Source organism: Protopterus annectens, chromosome 2.part1 (assembly GCF_019279795.1).
Source record: "Protopterus annectens isolate FY-2018-M chromosome 2.part1, PAN1.0, whole genome shotgun sequence".
NCBI classification, from domain to species: Eukaryota; Metazoa; Chordata; order Ceratodontiformes; family Protopteridae; genus Protopterus; species Protopterus annectens.
Window position 1 is genome coordinate 577,606,006 of NC_056729.1, and position 24,857 is coordinate 577,630,862.

The 24,857-nt window shown below is 37.0% G+C and overlaps 1 protein-coding gene across 2 annotated transcripts in view; it reads left to right on the plus strand.

Annotated features, from left to right (window-relative positions):
- EPHX2 (epoxide hydrolase 2) overlaps window positions 1-24,857 on the plus strand; it is a 3,146,492-nt gene that overhangs the window by 2,325,088 nt on the left and 796,547 nt on the right. For both annotated transcript variants that reach the window (XM_044062350.1, XM_044062351.1), the window contains exon 14: window positions 23,756-23,801. In XM_044062350.1, the coding sequence (XP_043918285.1) occupies window positions 23,756-23,801 (46 nt within the window). The remainder of the gene's footprint in view (window positions 1-23,755; window positions 23,802-24,857) is intronic.

Below are 24,857 nucleotides of genomic sequence, written 5' to 3' on the forward strand. Positions count from 1 at the left end.
ATTACTGTTTGGTGGTAGGCGGAGAGGGTTGTCTGTGTACATGATGCAGATGTAACATTGCCTCAAAATGCCCAAATTCACTAGTTGGACTGGAGAGTACACCTGAAACTGCCCTTTGGATATGCCTGAATTAACCCTAGCTAACCAGCTGCCTGCACTAACACTGCACAAATGCAGTTTTATAGCAGGGAAATGAAAGTATAACCGAAACTATACTAGTTCAGAAGGCAGGAAACAAGAATATTTTTTTTTTTTTTTTTTTTTTTTTTTTTTTTGTTTTTTTTTAAAAAAAGCAGAAACAATAAAAAAAAAAAAAAAAAATGCTCAAATGCTCAGAAATGGCTATTTAATAATGTGCCAACAGTTTAAACAAAACAATTTAACAAAAAAAAAATGACTTAGTTCAAGTGCAGGCAGCAAATAAGTACAATATGTAAACAAGCTTTTTTTTAACAAAAAAAAAAAAAAGAAGAAATTGTTTTTATGCGGAATTAGTTAAAGAAGTTTTGAATTTAATAATGTCTTTTATCACAAAGCAAGGCAGTACAGCCATGGTTGTTTGCCCCATATGCTAATTATTTTATGTGACTGTTTTGTTTGAACCTTTATTTTAAGCATAAATCGTAAAATAATTTTGTAATGTATTATTTCCTTTTCCCAGCTCTTGACTTGTTGTTGTCATTACCTTATGGTGAATTTTTATGGTTGAGTAGATTATGTAATAGTGATTTAGATTTTATGAAAGAAATTAGATTTAATGCTCAAATGTTTCTCTCTAGGTGGTGTGACAAGTCTATTTTAGAGAATGCCTTACTTCGAGTTAAGGGGGAAACTGTTAATAATGTGGTCACTAGATTAGCAGTTCATGCCCATGAGAAAAATAGAAAAAAGTAGAAATTGTAATATATCTTCCCTTAATAGACAGAAAATGTACTTTATTTCTACTTACACAGTATTTAGTGAAAAACTGATAGAATTGGTCAAATATTATTGCAATTATTTGTTGCAGCATCATCATTTTTCTATCATCCTATGTCCTTTTCCTTATGTATCTTATAAAAGAGGGAGGAATTTCAAAGATACGTTAGTGCACAGTAATTTTCAGGTACCAAATAAGTATTCTTAAAGGACCCTTGTTACTTCAGGTACCTTCCCCTGTGGGGGCTGTTTGAGTTGTATATATCTCAAAAGACTCGTGAAACAGCCACAAAAAACAAAGAAAAGAATGGCTTAAAAAACACCAGGCTAAAACTTTATTAAATACACAACTTTCTTTGAGTTGTATATATGTTCAGAAATGTTTTTATTTTTAAAGATCAATGGTGTTAGGTTTTTACCTACTGATATACTTGTAATACAGAAGGAGTGATGTACATACTTAAAGGCCCATGTAACTTATTTTATGTAGGGGAAACTAAGAAAGCATTCAAACTTAGACTGCAGGGACAAGTAAGAGATATTAAAAAACTTAATTGTGATAGTCCAGGTTCTCTGCATTTTAAGCTATGTCATGGAGGTGATTCTTTTGGTTTGCAAGCTAGCATTCTGGAACAAATATACTCAAACTATTGTGATGATACAGTATTTAAAAATAAGCTGCTATATAAAGAGTCTGTTTTTATTTTAATGTATGGCATTTTAACTCCTTGGGGTCTTAATGAATGTAACTGGAACCATCTGATTTATTTATTAATGAATTATTTAATTTAATAATTATTTTATTCATATATATATATATATATATATATATATATATTTTATATATATATATATATATGTGTGTGTGTGTGTGTGTATATATATATATATGTAAATATATATATATATATATATATATATATATATATATATATATATGGATCTCGTACTATTGAACGAAAGTTCAGTAGTCCGAATCCACATCTACTGAACACACTTTAGTGAAAACGCTTTTAACGAAAAAAGCACTTTTGCTAAAGTCTCTAACATAAACAAGCAAAAAATAAATAAATAAAAAAACAAAAAACACATAACTAACATTTATGCAGGGGGGGCAAGCCCCCCTGCACACCCCCTTACTTTTATATTCTCACTCCAAGATCGCACTACAGTGGGGAAAGCAGTAGCCATTCCCCGCTGAGTTCCCCTATTTTTTTATCATACTTTCACGAAAGTGGTTTTTCAGTGAAAAGCACTTTCGCAAATGTATGATTAGCAGTTTCACTTTCTGTGAAATTGCTGTTCGTGCATAAGTATAGATCCTATATATATATATATATATATATATATATATATATATATATATATAGTTGCTCATGTTTGCATGTTTATACTCTTTGAAGGCTACACAGCTGAAGCACTAGAGTTTTATGTGTGTTCTTTGATTTGTATTAAACTTGGAACAGTAGCCTTTTGTTTTGTTTTTTTTTTTATTATTATTTGGATCCTTGGTTGTATGCACAGATTCATCTTGGTTTGCTGTTCACCAGGTCAGCCCTTAGGGCTGTATGCAAAAGTTCACAAATGTTTTTTTTTTTGGCTTAATTAATAATTCTCAGTGCTAGCTTGCATTAGTAATGAGAACTGCATACTTGCAATAAAGATTGTCAGTCTTCTGGAGTGTTCCAACTTCACACAATCTGCCACTGCTAAATTTAGCCACTTTTCAGACATAACATCTTTGATTGTTTTTGAAATTAGGGACATGATGGTGGAAGACAGTCTCTTCGTGTAACCTGAATCTGTTTTGAATTGGGCCTCCTAGGTTAGCACCTTCTAATGAGAGAGAGAGATTTGCAATTTTGTGAGGAGGGTCACTAATCTGACCTTGTGCCCTTTATTGACCAGTTCTTTGAGAGGGGTAGTGCTGAAGATGTAGACTTACCATTGTTTTTCTGTAGTGCCGATGTTAATGATGCTGTTCTCTGGAAAACCTTGCCTCAGTTAGTACACAGCTTAGGCTAGTGGCATGTAGTAAGACATAGCTTGAGCATGAGCTGCGTTCTTTGAGCATGCTTAAAAGGAGATTGTTGTGGAATTGAAAGAGGACGGTCCTTTCTAAAAACATGATTACTATGGACCAACATTATGCTTGTTTCTGACAGTGATTTCATGTATCATGGCAGCTTTTTCCAGAGAAATTGATGATGAGTTATTGCTCACAGAGTATTTTTCTCTAGTTGCTCCAAGAGTATTTTAGGTTCTTAGTGGATAAGTTTGCAAAGATTATGCAAACCTTTGCCAGTGACGTGACCTTTGTGATATCTGATGAGTCTTTCGTGGACTGTAGGGATTTTTGTTGGGCTAAATTTAATTATGTGGATTATGAGGACTTCATAACAGTTATTTCCTCTATGCAACCCACATACAGCATCTTTGACCCAGGTTCTACAGGATTGATTTTTATCTGACTTCAGTCTTTGAATCAGATTGCTTTCGAAATTGTAAGATTCTCTCTCTGAGAATAGTGATATTTCCTGCATAAAGGAGGCATTTCTTGTCCTTTATCTTTGTAAAAACTAATTGATCCAAAAAATCTAGAGCATTATTACTCAGTCTTCAGCCTTCTTTTTATTGGGAATATTATTAAGAAGGTTATATAACAAATCGAGGCATCTTCATTTCTTAAAAATCTGTTGACCACTTTGTCAGTCCTGTTTAAATCAAGGTTACAGTACTATGATTACACTTGTGGGAGTGCTATATAACCTTCTGATGCAGAAAAATCAAAAAATGTCTTCTGTTTTGGTACTAATTGATCTGTTGGTGGTGGCTGATGATGTGTACCATAAGATGACTTGCACAACCTAAAATTTTAATGTGGCTTTTTTGACACTGTATTAGAGAAGTTTTCTACTCCTCTCTCTGATTGTTTCCAAAGGGTGGTGTCTGGAGTGTGTGCATGATTTCTTCTAGAATACAAAATGCCACAAGGTTCTATTTTGCCTCCCCTGCTGGTCATGATATGCCTGCTGACACTAAGGGCAGTTGTTATGGGAGAGCTATCCAGTTGTCCACTGGATGTAAAGGAATCATTAAAAATTCAATACAAGAAAGACCAAGACCTTGCCGTCAGAGAGGAATGTCACACCTCTATCAGCCTACACATATCCTTGCATTCTAGAATATCTTCTGAAAAATCAACTTAAAAAACATACGGTAAACAAATTTAAATAGTCTGTGAACAACAAAAGCTATTAAAACTGTACAAATAGGAATGTTGTCAGTAAGAAATATTTTTTAGAGTTTTTTCCATAAATACTTTAATATATTATAATGCATACAAAAGCAGAATTATATTTTCCACCCTTTCACAAATTATGATATTTTAGAAATTATATGACTTAGACACATATTATGAGAACACATTTATCAACTAGACATAAGCTTTCACCTGACAGCAATAAATTCCTGAGTGCATGTTTATTGAGATACTTACAGAAATTAAGCTGTATACCTGATCATATAATTAGCAATATAAATAACACTAAATATCTCTTAAGATGCGCAACTTATGGTGCAAATATCAATGACAGTTTTCTTTAACAACATCTAAGGTTTTACTTGATACCATGCAATTAATTGAAAGTCTCTTGTTTTTGAAGTAATAATGACATATTGAAATATTGCTTATTTTCATAATTACTAACAAACAACTAGCAATATCACCTCCACCGTGCTATACTGGTGATATTGCTAGTTGTTTGTTAGGATGCTGGTGATATTACTAACAATCAACTAGCAGCTTCACCTCCACCCTGCTATGCTTGTGATGTTAATAGCTGTTTGTTAGGAGGGTGGTAATATTACTAACAGTCAGCTAGCAACGTCAGCTCCACCATACTATACTGGGGATGTTGCTAGTTGATTGTTAGTAATATCATCACCATCCTAACAAACAGCTAGCAATATCACCAGTATAGTATGAGACAAAATGGACATTGACAATGAATTCTGCCATTTTCCATGATGGCATTTTACAACAATAGCATGTAGGTGTCTCCGTTATGAAAATATGAATAATAAGTGGCAAACACTGAACAGTTTCTCTACTGTACTACAAACATTATTAATAATTATAGTATTGCTTCATTAATTACTCCATGCCCTTTCGAATAAGTAAGCAATAATGTCCGACAGGGTGTGTTTTAATATATAATAAACGCCTGCCCAGGAGTGTTATGTGGCCCAGCGCTGCAGGCATTGGGTCTCTACACCCCTGCAAGGGGATTAATTACACATTAACACACACACTGGGGCATTATTGTTCTTAGAGAATGATCTCTCTGTAAAATTGTTGTGTTTTACTTACTTTTTTTTTTTTTTTACGTATTTGATGTAAAATAGTTCTTCTGCCTAATGTTTCAAACTTTCTGTAATATATGTTAATGGTGTTGGAGGAAGCATTTTGCATAAAAAAATATAAAAAAAATAATATAGTACTTAAAATAAATGAAATACAATTAGAGAGAGCCCATTCTCTCTCTTGCTTTCATACACAGTCTTGTTTGCTTTCACACAGACTTACATACACACACACACACACACACACACACACACACACACACACACACACACACACACACACACACACACACATACACACACACACACACACACACACACACACACACACACACACACACACACACACACACACACACACACACACACACAGTCTCCTCTGGTTTCATACTCACATTCACTCACAAAAGCATAACTCTCAACTTCTTAGTACAAAAATCTGGACAAAGCCAAAAATAAAGGGGGGACAAAGCCCCCAAAATAGGAACAAATTAAACTTAGAAAGTTGCTAGAATAAAAGGTCTTATATTACAATACATTTTCGGAACAACATGAAGCCTAAAACTTAAATGCCTGTCATTATTTAATAAATTCACTCCCACTGATTTGCCACAAAACTTCAGAAAACCACAAATTTGATGAGAAACAAGACAAAAAATACAAAGCAAAAATCTGGACATTCTGCAAAAATTTGGACAGTTGAGAGCTATGCACATAAGACTGCTCTCTCTCTCATACACATAGTCTCCTCTGCTTTCATACGTGCCTGCTCTCTCTCCCTCTCCCTCACACACATAGTCTCCTCTGCTTTCATACGTGCCTGCTCTCTCTCCCTCTCCCTCACACACATAGTCTCCTCTGCTTTCATACGTGCCTGCTCTCTCTCCCTCTCTCTCACACACAATCTCCTCTGCTTTCATACATGCCTTCACTCACAGAAGATTGTTCTCACGCCTTCTCGATCTCTCTCACACACACAGTTTCCTCTAGTTTCATACACACATTCACTCACACAAGATTTCTCATACTCTGTCTTGATCTCCCTGACACACACAGTCTCCTCTGTTTTTATACATGCATTCATTCCCACACACAGACAGAAACATAAAGTCACTCATACACATACATATATACACATGCACTTTTTTATGCTTATTTATTTATTTTTTACACTCACTAAACAGCAAAAGTGCTGCTTGGAGAGTGTAAAGTAATGGTAGGCATTAGTTTTTTGCAGTCCGAGCTGCACAGCAGCTTGGTATGCTGTCATGAAGTGCCGGACTCATTTTTCCGTGGATATTACATGCACATTAATACCCTGCTGGAGAACATTTGTTTCACTCAGGGTTCTGATATACAGTTTGCCCATTCTCTAATGCCTATTAATAGCTGGTAAGTCACTTAAAGAAGCCATACTCCAAAAATGTCTGAATGCAGTAAGGAGTTCTGGGTGTTAACTGGAAGTATGCAAGAAAGGTGCTGTAAGCTTTAATGAGTTAATGCCAAGCTTTGCCTGTCACATTTTCCATTTCTTTCCATCTCAATCACTTGTTAAACAACAGATTGGTCTTTCTGTTACATCAGTGATACGGACATACCTTTTTATGACAGATTGGCACTGAGGAACTAGATGTCATCACCTATTTTCAAGACTTCCTATTTTCATCTGTCAAACATTTTAGATCATTGATCTGAAACACAATTTAATATCTGTCTGTATTGGTTGGTCTTGCATGTACTGCATAGGGTTAATCGTAAAAAAAAAGCCTTGGGTAATATGCATATATTGAAATAACATAGCAGCTGAAAACAGCATGCTGCTACCTGTACCCCAAGCAAACAGCTAGCATGCAGTATATATGCAAATAAGCAACTCAGCATGAATGTCATAGGTAATTTTTTTCAGTGATAGCCTTGCCATTTAGAAGAGCTTACATCTAAAATGGCTTTATAACACAGTCAGGAAAGCCCATGGACTATCTGGAAGGCAGGCTTTTGCCGCTGTCTAATACTGCATGGATCTACCAATGCTTCAAAAGGTAGGAGCAAAATCCTAGCAGTAATCTGAGCACTAAAAACCGATGGGATCTAAACCAATTTGTTACATTTGGGTAGCATGGTTAGGCTTAAAAAAGGCACTTTAGGGTCTTTAGCCTAGTAATTCCTATGATCATATGACCCTATGATATGATAAGACTGATTGCTGGTTCTCAGCAAACATTGCTTCTTGGTTTATAAGCTACTGAGCAAATATAATGTTTTCACTTGTGGATCAAACCTGCATATCACCTACTGTTATCTGTAGTAATGGTGGTCCTTAAAGTTTAGTATTAACATCGCTACTGTTCACACCATATATAAACAGTTTACATTGGGATCATCTGTAACTAAATATTACTTTATATGCAGATAATATTGTTCTTACTAAAGTTGTACAACATCTTCTGGAGTTAGTTCAGCTCTACAAAATATTTTGAAGTTATCTGTAACAGGTGCAAAGCCAATAATTTTACCATTATGCAGTTTATCACATCTAAAATAATATACAAGCAACTACCTCTATATACTACAGACTCCTAAGGTAAACATATTCCTGTCTCAACACAGAAAAACGGCTTAAGCTTTTATACTTGAACAGACTTTGTTATTCCATGATCAGACTGAGCTTTTAACAACTAAGGTTATTGCAACACTTACAGTCACTTACAAAATTACAGTTTTGCTTACACAAGTTCATGAAGTAATCAGTGTATTATTACCATTTAGAATATGCTTTACTAATTACAGCTAGTCTATCTGCCCACAGTAGTTCATGTCAGAATTCAGAAAATAAAAGTTTAAGATTCAAACATCTGGCAAACAATACACATCATCACGTGTATGTTATGGAAAAAGCCAAGTGGTTTCTCACTTTGACCATATCTTAATCTATTTTAAATACTCAGACATTCAAACTAGTCAATATCCTCTCCTATCACCTATAAGCTTAGGATAAATAACATACAATATTCCATACCAAGCAATGCCAGAGTTATATTAGTTTAACCTCCATTTTCTCTTGCTAATGATGTAAATTTCTTTAGCTAACTTGCCCCAGCAGCCTGGTATAGACTTCCCATAAATACTAGCTCAGCTATTTTCCATTTTTCATAAAAAGGCTTACAAGCAGTTGATGAAAGAATCAAAATGTGCATGCCTCAAAGGCGCTGAATAATATTATTCTGTACAGGTTGTCTGTCTTTACAGAATTCATACAGTGTACAAGGATCTTGTTAAAAGAAATATGTTGATTGCACCTTCTCTATAACTGACCCTTCTGTTTTCAATATTATTATGCATCAGAAAATGGAAAACTCTGCTCATTACAGACATTTGTAAATTATTGTTGTTGATGTAACATGTCATTGCCTATTTCAGTTGTTGTATTAGGTTCTTTACTAAATGTGCACAATTAATGCCACAGTGGTGTAGCAGTAGCTTTGTTGCCTCACAGCAAGAGGTTCTCCCGTTTGATTCTCCACTGGAGTATGGGGAGTGCCTTCTGTGTGGAGTCTGCATGTCCTCCCTGCGGTTGGGTGGCATTCAAAAGACATGCATAAATGGGCATGCCTTCGTTGAAGGTTGGACGTCGAGCTGGCACCTCGGCGTTTGTGAAAATCTACTGCCAATCATTAGTGGACTGGCATTCCGCTGTGGCAACCCCTAACCGGGAAAAGCCAAAAGACAAACAACAACTACAACTAAATGTGCACAATTATATCTTATGTTTTTGTTTACCTTATGACAAGGGCCTGGCTAAAAATTGTGTCAAACCAGATCAGTTGCCCAGTAAACAAACAAATTCATGAATTTAATTGATTAATTAATTAATTAATTAATTAATTAATTAATTAATTAATTAATTAATAAAAGAGACACAACAACACACACAGACCTCTATACACAGATGGATAAAATGAAAACTGTATAAAAATTCTTACCATAAGTAGGCATATCCATATGTGATGTCCCAACTCTGGGCCAGTAATCAAGGAGCCTGAATCCTCACCACTGACACTGGAAAGGGATGTTCACATGGAACAAAAATAGATACACACAGTATTTCCAGATACAGCTCTCTGCATCAAGCACAATTTCCCTTAAGTCCACACAAGGAACACACTCATTCTGGGGTCTGGATTTCTCTGTCTGTCTCTCTCTCTCCAGGTCCTCAGTATGACTCCCCACTGGCACAGCTGTATAATTGAGTCCTCAGCCGATTGTTCAAGCCAAGTTCTCCAGCATCCTCTCTGTGAAACTAGTGTTTCTTGTCCCTGCTCAAAGCAGTTGACACATACATTCTTTGAGATTTGATTTGCAGACACACACACACCTGGTAAAGGCTGGCACAGATTTATTAGGTATGCCCCTTTCTGTACACTGCCATCAGACACTCCAAAGCCAGATACTCTAAGGCTCTTACAAGGGTACCCAATTATACTGAGTAAAATTAATATTAATACAAATGATAGTGTTTGACCAGTGCAGTAAGGATTTCAGTAGTGGCCACAGAGTCACAGACATGAGTACTCTCAAAGGTTAAAATATTTTCTAAAGGACCAGCCACAATGAAAAGTTTAAATATATTTAATAATAAATAATAAAAGAACATGAAAATATGGAATATCTATTTACAATAAACAGCAGAGTTTCAATCACAGGAAATATATTAAAATAAAACAGATTAATATATTCACACAGATACAGATAAAACAGTACTTAACTAATCTCAGTATATTTCCCTGACTGATCTAAAGAGTTACTATTTCCTGATCACTTACTAGAGCAAGGGAAGATGAAGTAAGTGAGGGGTCCTTCTTTGTAAGGTTTCAAAAACAGACAGTGTGCTCTTAGACTTCAGTCTCATCTAGTATTAAAACATAATGTTTGCCCTGTATTGCAGAATTACATCACATACATCTGGTAATCTGACTTTCATTCCCATACTATGCCCTTTCCCGGCAACTGACAGAGAATCGTGCAGATGTGTGTCAATAATGCACACATATAGAACTTCGCTAAGATCTGTTGCAGCATCAGGAAGTCATAAAACAATAAAACACCTCCACTCTTCCTACAGGTGCTATTAAACCATTCTTCAGCACAGATATTTTGTGTCTGGCTGCAAAAAGAACTGTAAGATACAATCTTTATGGCCTTAATCAAGTAGTTTAATTTCATACTATTTTTCAAAGCTAGATGGAACTTAGCGTAACCTCTTTTTTTCCAGTATCGTCTATTACTATATTAATTTCAATAGTTTTCTTTTTAGTTATCAGTAATCCAAGATAAAGCACTAGGCAAAAAAAAGTAAACCAGTCGATACACTGGAATTGCCCACTTGTAAAATATAGGCAAAAAGGTACTTAAACTGCCACTTTTTGTCTGCTTCAAACTAGGTATCTACCCAGAAAAGACACAGCTGAAATCAGGTCTATAGATTGTTTTTCCCTACTAGATTCTAATAACTCCTAACAAACTGGCTATTTAGACACTTACCCTGCAATCTTTAGCCTGGGGGGTTCTATGAACTCAGGTCTATAGGTTGTTTTTTGCAGCATTTGCTGCTCAATTTCTCCTGAGTGTGATTTTCTACAAGAACTAACTACTTCACATTACCTGTGACTACTCCCACTCCCCCTTCTCCAATATTGTCCCAGTAAAGCTTTTTTTAAACCCCTGGAGTCATCTTGGCTTACTCACAGCAGGTGCCAATTCGCTTCAGCTTGTGGTGTATCTCATTGTAAGTGTTTGGGCTTTATTTTTATATTGCAGCTAAGATCTCTACAAACTCAGTTGTTCTATTACTTTGTTACCGTCAGCATTGCTACTGTTGCAGAACTGGTCTCCTGTTTATACAAGTTGTAGGCAAAGTGTTACAAAGTATCATTTTTCCAGTCTGACTTGGTGCTTAGTGTGCTTCATGCTGCTGGCACTTACAGATGCTATAGTATCAAACTGGGTTGCTACTCCTCATCACTTTTGTTTAGTACGTGCTTTTTAGTTAAAATAGACGCTAAGCAGTCTGACTGAGTGTTCTGTGATTCAGTTTGAAGGAAGGCATAATTTAAGTATAGAACACCATTTTACGACTAAAAGTTCTGTTTGCTACCAAGTCAGAGCGATCCTTAGTTGTTTTAACTGCTGTACCATGAGAAATATTATTGCAATGTAGATATGTAAATGTCTGTGTTGTGATATTTAAGTACTGTTATATACAATTGCTGTGATAGTTTACTACTGCTATATTTGTGATAGAACTGTCTCTTTAACTTCATGGGCTACCTAAATTATCTGGTACATAACACTAAGTAAGGTGTTTTTTTATGTCAAGGGCTTCATATGCGAATTCATAACAGTTGCCTGAGCCTTTTGTACTAAACACTTTGTACCTGTGTAAATAGTGTAACATGCTGCTACTTTTAAACCCAATACCCTTCCTGCCTGGGTGATAATTTATTATTTAATTTACTTTTTACAGCACTTCTCACTCATTCCCCTTTTAGAGACCTTAATGTAATAATTCTTTTTGTCTCCATCTTTTCATTTCGTGACCACAGTCCCTGCGAACGGGTTCTCTTTCATTCCCCCACTTGCTGACTCCTTGGCCATTGGCAGCATCTGCAGTAAAGAAACCAGCCACAAGGACTCAAGGATTTTAAAAAGAAAATAAGTTACATTAGGTATATAGCTATGTTTCCCTCAGCCTGCTACTGTAGAAAGTACCTGGTCTAAAGCAGAAATAACTGGCTCTACCCACTGCTAGGGACAGCAGCTCCTCCCCCACCCCCATCAGCTGTAAATACAGTCCCAAGTTAACTTTTTCTTTTTAGTTATCAGTAAACCAAGATAAAGCTCTAGGCAAAAAAATAACCCAGTAGATACACAGGAATTGCCCATTTGTAAAATAAAGGCAAAAAGATACATAAACTGCCACTTTTTGTCTGCTTCAAGCTAGGTATGTACCCAGAAAGGACACAGCTGAAATCAAGTCTATAGATTGTTTTTCCCTACTAGATTCTAATAACTCCTAACAATATGGCTATTTAGACACTTACCCTGCAATTTTTAGTCTGGGGGAGTTCTAGCTTGCTCCATTTGCTATGCTCATTTCACTCCCCTCCCTGCCCCCTATTTCCACCCACCCCAGTACATCTACATTTATTCTTAGCCTTAACCCCACCCCTAATTACCACTAATTAGGCTACACCACGTCATCCCTCCCCCTACATCCAACACAATCATGCTACTACCTAATATAATAACAATCCTAACCTGTGTAGTTCTAGCTCACATTACATCCTACCAAGGCTCCACAGTCACATTACCCAACAACTTCCACTGGACTCTCAACACCCACACTCAAACATTTACACTATAACTATACAACCCCTGCCACCAAAAACATCCTTCCAATACACATACTCCATTACCAAACACTTAACACACTCAAAAATAAAATATCCCTAAGATATAATAAGCAATTCACTATGTATATAAAACACATCCTAAACACCCTCTATAAACCAGCCCTCGCTGAAGACATCCATCCAAACCCTGGTCCTCCCAAATCCACCCCAACCACAAACCCTAGTCAAAGCAAGCCCCCCCCCCCACAACTCAACTCCTAGCCAACAAGAAAACAACATACCTACTTATAATGTCCCTAAACATCAGAAGCATATGCAATAAAATCCAAGAACTACATGCCAGCATAAGCATATATTCCCCAGATATTCTCTTCCTAACTGAAACCTGGCTCAAACCTCACATCAGAAGTGAGGAAATACTTCCAACTGAATACAACATCCTTCACATAGAGAGATTTTCTAAAAAAGGAGGTGGTGTAACATTGATCTTTAAACACCACCTCAGTATTCAACTCCTGAACTCATCTGCCCCTCACCTAAACAATGAAGAAATCCTTTATGCCAATCTCAGAAGAAATCCTTTATGCCAATCTCAAACTAAACCCAAACAAAACAATCAATATCATAGGATGCTGTTTCCCACTAGGGCAAAATATTACACCCATAGAAAATCTCCTGAGCAGGGCTACTCTATCTCTACCCCAGTAAACCATCATTCTCGGCGACTTTAACATCAACTGGCTATCCTGTAATAACAATCTCCCAACCATTCACCTTAATCTCCATGGGTTCACTCAACTCATCCAATCCCCTACCCAAATCAACAAAACCCTTACAATCATACCTTATTTGACTGGATCCTAGTCAACAAAGCCCCTCACACTTACCTAGCAGGCTGCTTACCTGACAGTCTTAGTGACCACTCCCCCACTTTCCTAATTCTGCACCACACACACAGTCTGAAGCCCATTATCCACAGGCAAATGTGGAACAAGTCCAACTTCAACCCCAACTCCTTCATCTCCTCCCTGCAAAAGATTAACTGGTTACCACTAAAATACCTCAACCTAGATGAGGCTGTCCACTTTAACAGTACCTTCCTCTCTATCCTAAACACCCATGCTCCTGTAAGAAATGCCAAAGTCATATCCAGGCATGCCCCATGGTTACAAAAGACCACCAGAACCCTAATGAAATCCAGAGATAAGGATTGGGAGCACTGGCGACTAACAAAAAATAACTCAGGCAATCATTCCTTGAACTGTGTAATAAAGCCAAAAAGCATATAAAACTAGACAAATCTCTCTACTATAAATCCACCCTAAACTCTACCAACCACAACCCTAAGCAATTCTGGTCCACTAGTAACACTATCCTCCACCCAGGGAAGGTTGGTACCCCCCAGCTGTCCATTCCACCCTCCTCCAGCAGTATTGCTGAATCCTTCAACAAACACTTCACTGACTCTATAACATCTCTAAACAAACACTTCCCTACAACAGCCCCCCCAACTCCTAACCCTAAACCCCCACTCCTCTTTTCTTCATCACCTCAGTACCTACCTCCAACATAAAAAGACTATTGTCAAAACTTAAACCCACCAAACTCGCAGCTGACAACCTCCCCTCTGAATACTTGAAAATTGCAGCTGATACACTAGCCTACCCAATTTCAATTGTAATCAACCATTCCATAATATAAGGCTATGTTCCCTTGATATGGAAAACATCCCACATCATGACCACTCCAGTTACTGCCCCATTGCTATCCTCTCCCCTCTCTCCAAGATGCTTGAAAAATTTATCAACATCCAGGTCTCCAACTAACTTCTAGCTAATAATCTCCTCTCCAAAACCCAACATGGTTTCAGGCCATATCACAGCACTACCTCCACTCTGCTCTCCTTCACCAACACTATAATTCATCACAGAAACAATGGCTTCTTCTCTACTGCCATATTTCTAGATCTCTCAAAGGCCTTTGACATGGTATCTCATGAGCTACTATTCTCTACTCTCACCAACCTCTCCTTCTCACAATCAGCCTGCAACTGGTTCCACAGCTATCTACACGGGCACCAGCAATCAGTAATCTGGGATGATAACCTATCACCTCGCCTCCCAGTTACTCTTGGAGTTCCCCAAGGGTCTGTCCTTGGCCCTCTGCTATTCTCACTTTTCACTATCAACCTACATACTGCCACCACGCAAGCATCTCTTAGACAGTACACACATGACTCTACTCTCATCTGTTGTGCCCCCACTCTACCAGAACTACAACAAATCACACAGGAATCATTCTGTTCTGTAGAAAGCTGGCTATCCAATGCTCTGCTCCTACTCAACCCAAGTAAGACGAAACTTCTCCTGTTCCAACCTTCCAAAGCCACCCAAAACACCCCCCCACTTCAACATTCTCGCCAAAGACAATACCATCATCTCTCCATCAGAACACAAAAAATTACTCAGTGTGGAAATCGACAACAAACTTAGATTTGACACCCACATATCTCTCACAATAAAAAAAGTTCACAAGAAACTTGTTGCATTATATTGAAGCCACCAATTCCTAACCAAGGCGGCTAGAATCTCCATAGCCAATTCCCAGCTAATCCCTACCCTATTCTATGCATCCCCCATACTTACCAACCTTAGACAGTCCTACACAAGCTGGATGCTTGTTACAACAAAATTGCTAAATTTGCCACAGGAACCCGAACCTCCTACCACAGCCATCATTGTTTCTCCCTTAAAGAACTAAACTGGCTAGAACTCCCACAATTCCTTCACTTTAATCAACTCACCCTAGCTCATAAACTTATTAACCACCCCCTTAATATCCCTTCCCTTCCACACCTTCTCCAACCCTATCACTCCACTAGGCCCTTAAGATCAAGCAACAAAAATCAACTCACTATTATCAAACCCAAAAACTCAGCAGGAGAAGCCATATTTTCATGTACCATATCTAAACTTTGGAACAATCTTCCACCCTCTATAACTACTCTACCTTCCAACAGCCTTTTCAAGACTGCACTCAAATCCCACTTAATTTTGCACTGGCTTTTCCCTTGTTCTAATTCGGACTAGCAGCCCCTACCCTTAACCCCCCCCCCCCACCTAGACTCTTAACCCAACTATACTACCGCCACTACTAACCACAGTCAGAATTAGCTAGTTGTCTTTACATACTTTAAAATCTTGCCTGACTACTTTGTTACTAATATTATAAATGGCAAAAAACTATCTTAACTTGCAGCATTTACTGTATATACTGTTGATAATCAATATCTTGTTATTGTATTAAAGCCAACAACCTGCAATGTTTACTATTGCTACAACTTTGTATCTCTATTTATCATGTACATGAAGTGGAGCTTTTCTCCCCGGGCATCTGCTGAAAAAGGGCCTGCGTCCAGTCAGAATTTCCCAGTAAACAAACAAACAAATAAATAAATAAATAAATATACAGTCTGACATACAAGTGTATTTCTTTTTCTGTCAAGCAGGACACACTGTTGATACATTTTTAACAAAAGCAGCTTTACAAATACATTTTTCAACACAAGCATCTGTACAAATCAGTTTGGTTTCTTTACAAAATTCCAGCTAGCTGTGCTGGCATATGTTACACATCCACTGCCCTACTTCTACTGGCATAGCTGGCAATACCACAAATTGTCACACCATATATAGATAGATATAAGTCCCATGTGTCTGCAGAGACACAGACATACAATTTGGAGAAAGACAGAAAGTTTAAACCAACCCCTTGCATGCTAGCGCCAGTGCCATTTACCTTAGATGTTCCATAGTCAGACCGATGGCCAAGTGTCAGTTATATTTCCATAAGCAATAACGAAAAGGGAAAGATAACATTATATAATAGTGACATTAGACACATTGTACAAACCTGTAATGAAATACAAATGTGCAAGGTATAGCTTGTGAGGATATCAGATATTGTTCTCTGTGCTAGCTTGTCTGGCTGGAGTTTTATAAATATTTGTAAATCACCCTCTGTTATATATGCCAGGATGACTAGCTATAATTTTGTAAATAAGTTTGTTTTTTGATTATTACTTTGATTTATGGAAGATGTTTGAATCAAACAGTGTTGTTCTGGCTAACCAAATGTACATGCTTTTTTAAACATAATTCTGAATGTTGGTTATGCCAGTCAGACCTGATGTCATTGTGTACCAGAGCTGAAAGGAGTAGAATATCCACAGCAGCTGTTTCATATACTTTTAAAAGTCTGAAATGACAGACTAGAATTCTCATAACAGCATTCTGTGAATTTTAAAAAATGATGCTATAAAAGGTGCTGAGTCAGTTAAAGTGCACTAGTGCAGTTGCAGTAATAGCAGTAGCAGTTTTTTTCCAGATCAGTAGTTCAGAGTTTTCCAGAGCTGCTCAGCAGAAATAGTAGTTGTTGTTATTCCAGTTGCTGAAGACCAGACAAAAGCCGGAAGAGAGGGGATAAATTATTATCTTGCCTGGCAGAAGTAAAAGTATCATCTTGCCTTGCTGAATTAATTAGAGTAGACAAGGACAGTTAATCATGAGACAGATTTTCTGCAATCAGTGTGAAATCTATCCTTCAGTGTTATTTTCCTAATGTCTGTGTGTGAAACTCTGTGGTTTATTGGAATCAGTTATTCAGTGTTGTTTGTTTGTTCTTCTTTCGGCTTTTCCCGGTTAGGGGTCGCCACAGCGGAACTCCAGTCCACTAATGATTGACAGTAGATTTTTTGCGGGTGCCGAGGTGCCAGCTCGATGCCCAACCTTCAACGAAAGCACACCCATTCTACGCATGTCTTTCGACCGCCACTCGACCGAGGGGTGGACATGCAGACTCCACACAGAAGGCGCTCTAGCCGAGAACTTCTTGCTATGAGGCAACAATGCTACCGCTGCACCACCATGGCTTGGAATCAGTTATTCAGTGTATACATGTTTAAAGCATGTTATTTATTATTAAATATTTTTCTACATTTTATTGTGGCTGGTTGTTAAAAAAGTACTTGTAATACCCTGAGAGTATTTATGCTTAATGTGATAACATCAGGACCACTCCAAAAAGCCTTACCACTTGGATTATGTTACCATTTATATCAATATTTATTTTACCCAATATAATTGAACACCATTTTTGAAGGATATTGTGGTATTTGACTAGTGGCAGCAGTTACCTAGTAATTTGGTAAAGAGGACATAGCAGGTAAATCTGTGCCCATCTTTCCCAAGAGTGTTTGTATGTATGAATATCAAATATTTAAGAGTGAGTGTGCCAAATACGTAGAACTGGGACACAGTGTTCTGCAGTGATTAGTATGCAGAATCATTTGGGAACCTGGAGTGAAGCATATAGTCCAGTCCCAGATTTGGAGCCTGTTCTAAGTGTACTCTCTGCGGAAATGTGTGTTCTACCCCTTCTTTTAGCGATGCTCCCTTACCAGAGACAGTGGTATGGTTTGAGCTTTCTTAGTTACTGCCTGGGTTTAAGTGAGGTCATCACATGGGTAATGAAGGAAATCAATCCCATGTGTTTTTATGAATTATGCTGCCTGTTTCTGAGTACAAATATGCAGTTTACTCTGTAATCTATAGGTTCCACTTATTGCAAAATACACACACATTACAAATATTTAAGCATACATTGTGCTGTGATATAGGGTATAGGTTCACAGGTGTATACTAGGCTTACTATCTCTTGGGACCTAATAAGCCCAAAAAAATTCACACAAGGAATGCTGAGAACAAAACTTTATAAAACGCAAAGCTTTCGGGTATAACCCTTTCTCAATGGAGTATTGAGACCTAATAAGCCCAGCCATGCAATGCAAATGTGACCCACAAATTTGATTTATATAGTGGGTGATTTATTGACTGCCTCTGCCCATCAGTGACGGGTCTATATTATATCCTCGAACGCTTCAAAAAGCGAACGCTGATTGATCAAACTTATTTTCGTGAAACTGCAAAATATCGAAGCAGCAGAAACTTGAATTTTTTCCTAGGGAAAGAATTTGGTTGTCCGTTTCTGTTGCTTCTGTATTTTCAGTGTTATGGTGGAAAGTTACCGGTCGGTTTCAGGTAGGTGTGCGATTGTGTGGATGTGAGTGTTAGGGTGAGTTAGGGTTAGGGCTCGGATTAGGTGTGTTTGCGATTGAGTGGACATGAGGGTTAGGGAGCGGGTGAGGTGAGTGTGCAATAGTGACGGACCTTAGGGTTAGGGTTTGGGTTAAGGTAAGTGGGTAGTTAGTGGTGTGTGTATAGTTTAGTGTAGGGTTAGGTATCAGATTTTAGATGTATGTGTGTGGATTTCTGTTTGTTTGGTGTGCTTGTGTTGTGTGTATGTGTTTTGGATCAGTGATTTTTTTCCCTGGGAAAAAAATCGCTGATCTGACAGTTCGAGATTGTAAGCTTTCGCTTAAATTAGGTTGATCAATCAGCGTTCACTTTTTTAAGCATTCAGTGATATAATATAGACCCTCAGTGACATAGGCACCACACCAGGCATGAATTTCAGATTATTCATTCATTGGTCCAAGCTATGCTTAAATAGCATTAGGGAGAGAACTCTGTTTCACATGGATGGGAAATTCTCTGACAAACATATCAGTATCTCCAACGTGTCCTATTTATTTCACAAGCAAAATTTAGTTCTTCTGATCTGTTATTTAGGTCTGTTGATCTAATATGCAAATGCACTGTCCACACACATGCATTATGTTGCCACTCATTGTACATTATGTTGGTAGAATGTACAGAGAAAGGCACTGTGAGGCTATAGTGTACAGTATATAATTCCAGTACCAGGGTCTATATCACAACATTGAACTAACAAAAATTCAATCGTTGTAATATCGAACCCTAAAGTCCAAAACCCAACAAAACCGAAAACACAGAAGAGCGATTTATTTCCCAGGGAAAAAAAATCACTGTTTCGTGACAAAAAAAAAAAATAACCTTAAACTAAAGTGTGGGGCTTTTCCTTACACACCCCAATGATGAGGGGCTGTGCCCCACACACTCCCCCTACTTAAATATACCAACTCTGAGATCGCACCACAGTGGAGGAAATAGTAAAGCCCCAAAAACGGCCCACCGATTTTTTTCCCTGGGAAAAAAGTCGATGTGCTGTGGCTTCGCTATTTTCAACTTTCGGACTTCAGGGTTCGATATTACAATGTTTTAACTTGTTTTAGCTTAACGTTGTAATATAAACCCCCCAGTACCATCATACATATTATGGCAATCTGCCACAGGAAATGAAACTTTCAGCTCATATCTCCTCCTACTAAAGACAGCAATCTGGCCTTTACATGTTCAAGGCTTAAAGGTTAAGATGACGTTTGACCTGCTTAAATAAAACATACTGGGGATGATTGTCAACTACTATCATGGTGCAGTCTGTGAACTGGGCCCTCACATTCAGCTACACTGGTACAACATGTTCTTGTGCTGTATCCTAAGGGACATGGTGTGCCTATGTCATGAATGGCAAGGTGATATGCAGTCCAGAATCTCATGCATGTTCTGCTGCTGCCTACAGATTAGGTGTTGACAATCTCAAAATCTTACCATGAATCTTGGGGTCATGTTTATTGCAGCCATGATGCCCTCCATCCACCACATGCCAGACACTGTAAAGATTGTCTACGAATCTGACCAGCAATCCCTTTCTTAAAACGTGGCTTTGTCTGTGTCTCCATTTTCAAGTGTTACTGGACTTAAAGGGTAATATAAAAATGAAAACACCATTATTGTTTTCACATTTCCAAAATGTACACAACATGTTGCTCCATATTTATGTTCTAATACTTAGTGAAATAAAAGCATCAGTCATATTTGTTTAAGAGATACATAACTTGCCTCAAATCTTTTTTATCTAAATTGCATGGGGACTGCAGAGATGGTTTATGTGGACTTGATTCTTAAACGTCTTTGTATCAAAATGCTACAAGCCTATTTATTAAGGAGTGTATTTATTTAGAAGTTCATAGAAATATTACAGTAAACATAATATATGAAATGTGCATATTTTGAGTCGCTGACATTTAGGCCAGATTATTTGTGATATGCATCAATATCCTTTCTATATCAGAGCAGCCTCACCTTTCATCTTCACATCTGCCTATCTCACCCACTGTGGGATATGTGCTGTAGGAGATGACCTGTGTGTCTCTCTGAAGTCAGTGTGGCACATGTAAAGAATAGATAACAGCAACGGTTCATCAAAATAAACTCTTTCTGTAATTCTTCACCTCACCCGCTTTTTTTCTTATTTTCTGGCTGCACCTGTCAACAAACTGTGTATATAGACTCTATTATTGTATCTTTTGAAGAGTATGTAGGAGGTCGTCTTGAATATGAAACTGTTTCTGTACTCGAGTTAAAAGGCATTTATGCCTTATGGATGAACTGTTATTCATGGTGTAGCCATACTGTAATATATCCTGTCAATTTCACCTTATGACACACATTGTGTATTCTGCTTCTTTTCAGACTGTCTTTTAATACACATAATTATTAAAGTATCAAATGCTGTTTTACAGTACTACACTTCCTTAGCTTCTCAGTGCAGGTATTTAAAGTACGACTTGACAAAAAAATTAAGCTTTAATGCATTCTCATAAAGCACCAGTTTTATATTTCAGTGTAAATGGAAAGACACTGCTAAGTCCTGGAAAAAAATTTAATTTGAAGAGTAGAAAGTAAATGAGGGATAGGGAAGAGGGTGGATTGCACCAGTAACCTGCTAAGTAATTAACAGCATCTCTAGAATGTGGATCATTATTGCTGTTGAAAAAAGTATGTGTGATATCACTGGGAACTGTTGCATTTAAGTGAAATGTTGGAGTCCTCATCACATTATGTGCAATAGCATGGTTTGCTATAAAGTTCAGGCTGGTAAATGAGACATGCATTATGAATCAGTAATAAGCACAAATACTATGATGTTTACACATTTATACCTGAGCATAGATAAAAGAAAAAAAAAAAGAAAAATGCTTTGAAGCTAAGCTGAATTTTTTCAAAATGAAAAAATGGCCATTTTCTGTACTTTCTAAAATTCTACTACACCATGACATTTTTATATTATATTTATTGTTGATTTGCTGTTTATCAAAATAACGTATACTTGACATTGTATTTATTGTTTATTCCACTAGGGGTTGGGAGGGTGGCCTAATGGTTAAGGTGTTTGCCTTACAAACACAAGGTGCAGGATTTGAATCTCACAAGGGATAATTGGCTAGACTTAAAATAGCTCGCAAGGGCAGTTAACCTAGAACTAACCTATAAGAAATTTCGCTTTGAATTAGAAGTTTGTTTTCTCTCTCTCTCTCCCCCTGTCTCTCATCTTTCTTCTTTTCTGTTCACCAGCTGTGACTACCAATCCAGTAGGGGAAAAAAATCTTACAAAACATATCATAAAATGTCCCGTCACAGGCATCAAGCGGTTCTGTGATATTTAGCTTTATATCAATATCATTCTTGTGTATTTTGAATAAACCTTTACAATTAAGCCCTACCACTTCTGCTAAATTCTTTTTATTGTCATTAATACATACAAAAATAGCACAAATACAGCTTTAACCAAAATCAGAAAACACTTCAAAAAAAAAAAAAAGGAACCGCCATCATAACTGACTCACCGTTTAATAAGATGAAAGCGCTCAGTAGTTTTATTCTTTTATGGTGGTGGTTCCCATTTTTTTTTTCTTTTCATAAATACAGTTTTGTTAGACACTTGAAATGTATGGTGAATTGATTCACTTTTCTGTACTGTAAATTGTAATGTCCGGGGATGTAGAATAACAATTATGCTGAATTAATTCTTGTGTTATTAAATTGCATTCTCTTGTACTCTGTGGTAGCATTGAAGTTAGGTGTCACTAAACTTGAATTTAGCTCATAATGATGTTTCTTCCCACCTACCTTGTAATATGAACAGAATGGGTACCCTACATTATCATATTAAGGTAAATCACTACATGCTACTAAAATGTTTTATGTTCTACATCATTATTATAATCTCCTTTTTATAACAAAATACAAAAGCAGTAGATAATCAGAGAAAATGAAAATATGCACAATGACTGAAAATTCTTTACTGTACTGTACTGATTTGTATCAGAAGTCAATTTAACAAGCATTAGTAAGTATCCCCATACATGGAAGAAATGACATTATTATGAACAGCTGTGGCAAATTTCATTTCCCTTATAAATAGAAGACAAAAATATAGTGTGACAGAATCTTCTACAAGGGATGGCAGACCTTCAGAGGAAGTAAGCCTTGTTATTGTGTTGGATGAGAATGATTTACAAGTTTGATCAGTTAAACCCAAGAGTACATTTTGCATCTAGGCTGTAAGTGTATAAAAGGTCACATAGTAATGACTAAAATGCAATTATTGTCAGTGGCAGGACCACAGTTCTTACTGACCCACCTCCAATTTTAATTAAAATAAATAAATCAGTCTATTGCTGGAAGCAAGAAGCTTTAGCACCATGACTGAGAGACAAATGTCAAGTGAAAAGCAATGCATTGCAGCTGTCTCTTCACATATTACGTACTACATCTCTGACATGAGCCATGTCTTCTTATTGAACAATAAATTACTTTTACTACTGGCAACTTACAAATACTGATACTGGAATATTTTTCTGGCACCCTACTCCATCTTGTCGGAATAGCTTACAAAATACTTAAACCAGGGTAACGTTCTACATGGTAAAGCATGTTAAGCAGTAATAAACTGTCTAGTAATTGTTTCAGGTTGGTTAGAATTTCTGTCACAAAGACAGCCAGAGATAGTAAGTAACTAGTTTTATGATATCAGAGGAGACAGAATTTGTTATTCTGATCAATGCAGAATTCAGACTCCAACACTGCTAAAAGGAAAATAATGAATCTGTCTATTGTGTTTGTCATATTTCAGAATTGGCTCAACTGTACAATTCTGATATTAAGCAACATTATTTTAACCTGGTATTTGCCACATTATTCTGCTTTTACAAACTTACATTTTTGTTTGTTCTTCCACAGGACATGCTAAAACCTCCTCTCAGTACTGCCAATGTTCGCCAAAGAGGTAAGACTTTTTCAGTATGGATGTCTTATTTATCATGCAGTTATAGTAAAGAAATGAAGAATAATCTTAGAAGATGATGTTCCAGTGATTCTGGAAAACTGAAAACGATCTGCAAATGAAGGCACATACGTGGCATCAAATATAGGACAGTGTGTCCTAGCTTTTAGCAGTGCACATTTTTTCCATGTGCATATGTTTACTTATTTGTCAAAACTGGTACCTTAGCTGCAGGCATAGTCATGTTGTTGCTTTATAGCAACTTGTGTCGGGCCCTGAATACTGACATTTTAGAAGGAGAAAAACAAAGATGCACTTGCTTATATTACTTTTTGCTTCGCACATTATAGTAAACATTCTGTTTCCTGAAAGAAAAAGGTGCTGATCTTTATACTGTTGACTCATTTGTAAATTGTATTTGTAAATGATGTCATCATTTGCAGTTTAAAAATCTGGATATACATTCACTGATTTAAATTAAATATAAAACACCTAGAAACTATGAATAAATTGGTGCTTATATATTTTTCTGTCCATTCTTTAGAAAATATTTGGAACACTTTTAGCTCGTGCATTTTTAGTTCACTAATAAAGTGTGACAAAAATGAACACCATTTAATTAGAACTGCTCTGATAAACACAAGGATGCCATACAGTATCTGTGTCCAACAGAAACAACATATTACATTACCTCACAGGTAGCTATGGATTGAAACACTGGAATCAAGGTCATACAGAAACCATTCATTTTCATAGGTTCATAGGTGTGTACAAGCCTAGCCCAAAGAATTACCCTATCATCGTGCCACCCAACCTTGTCGAGTAGAGCCACTGGAGTGATCCCCGGGGAGAATTTTCTATTCCCCATCCACTCATCAAGATTCCTGTTGAAGACGGTACTGCCAGTGTAGCACCTGATTTGGAAAAAGAGGACTGTATTAGCAGTTTCTACAAAATGAATGTATTGTGCAGCTGAGACTTTTGTTTCCCAGTTAAATTAACACAGAAACTGAACAGCTTAAGGAATTCAGATGTGCAGTGTGATAAAATATAATGTCA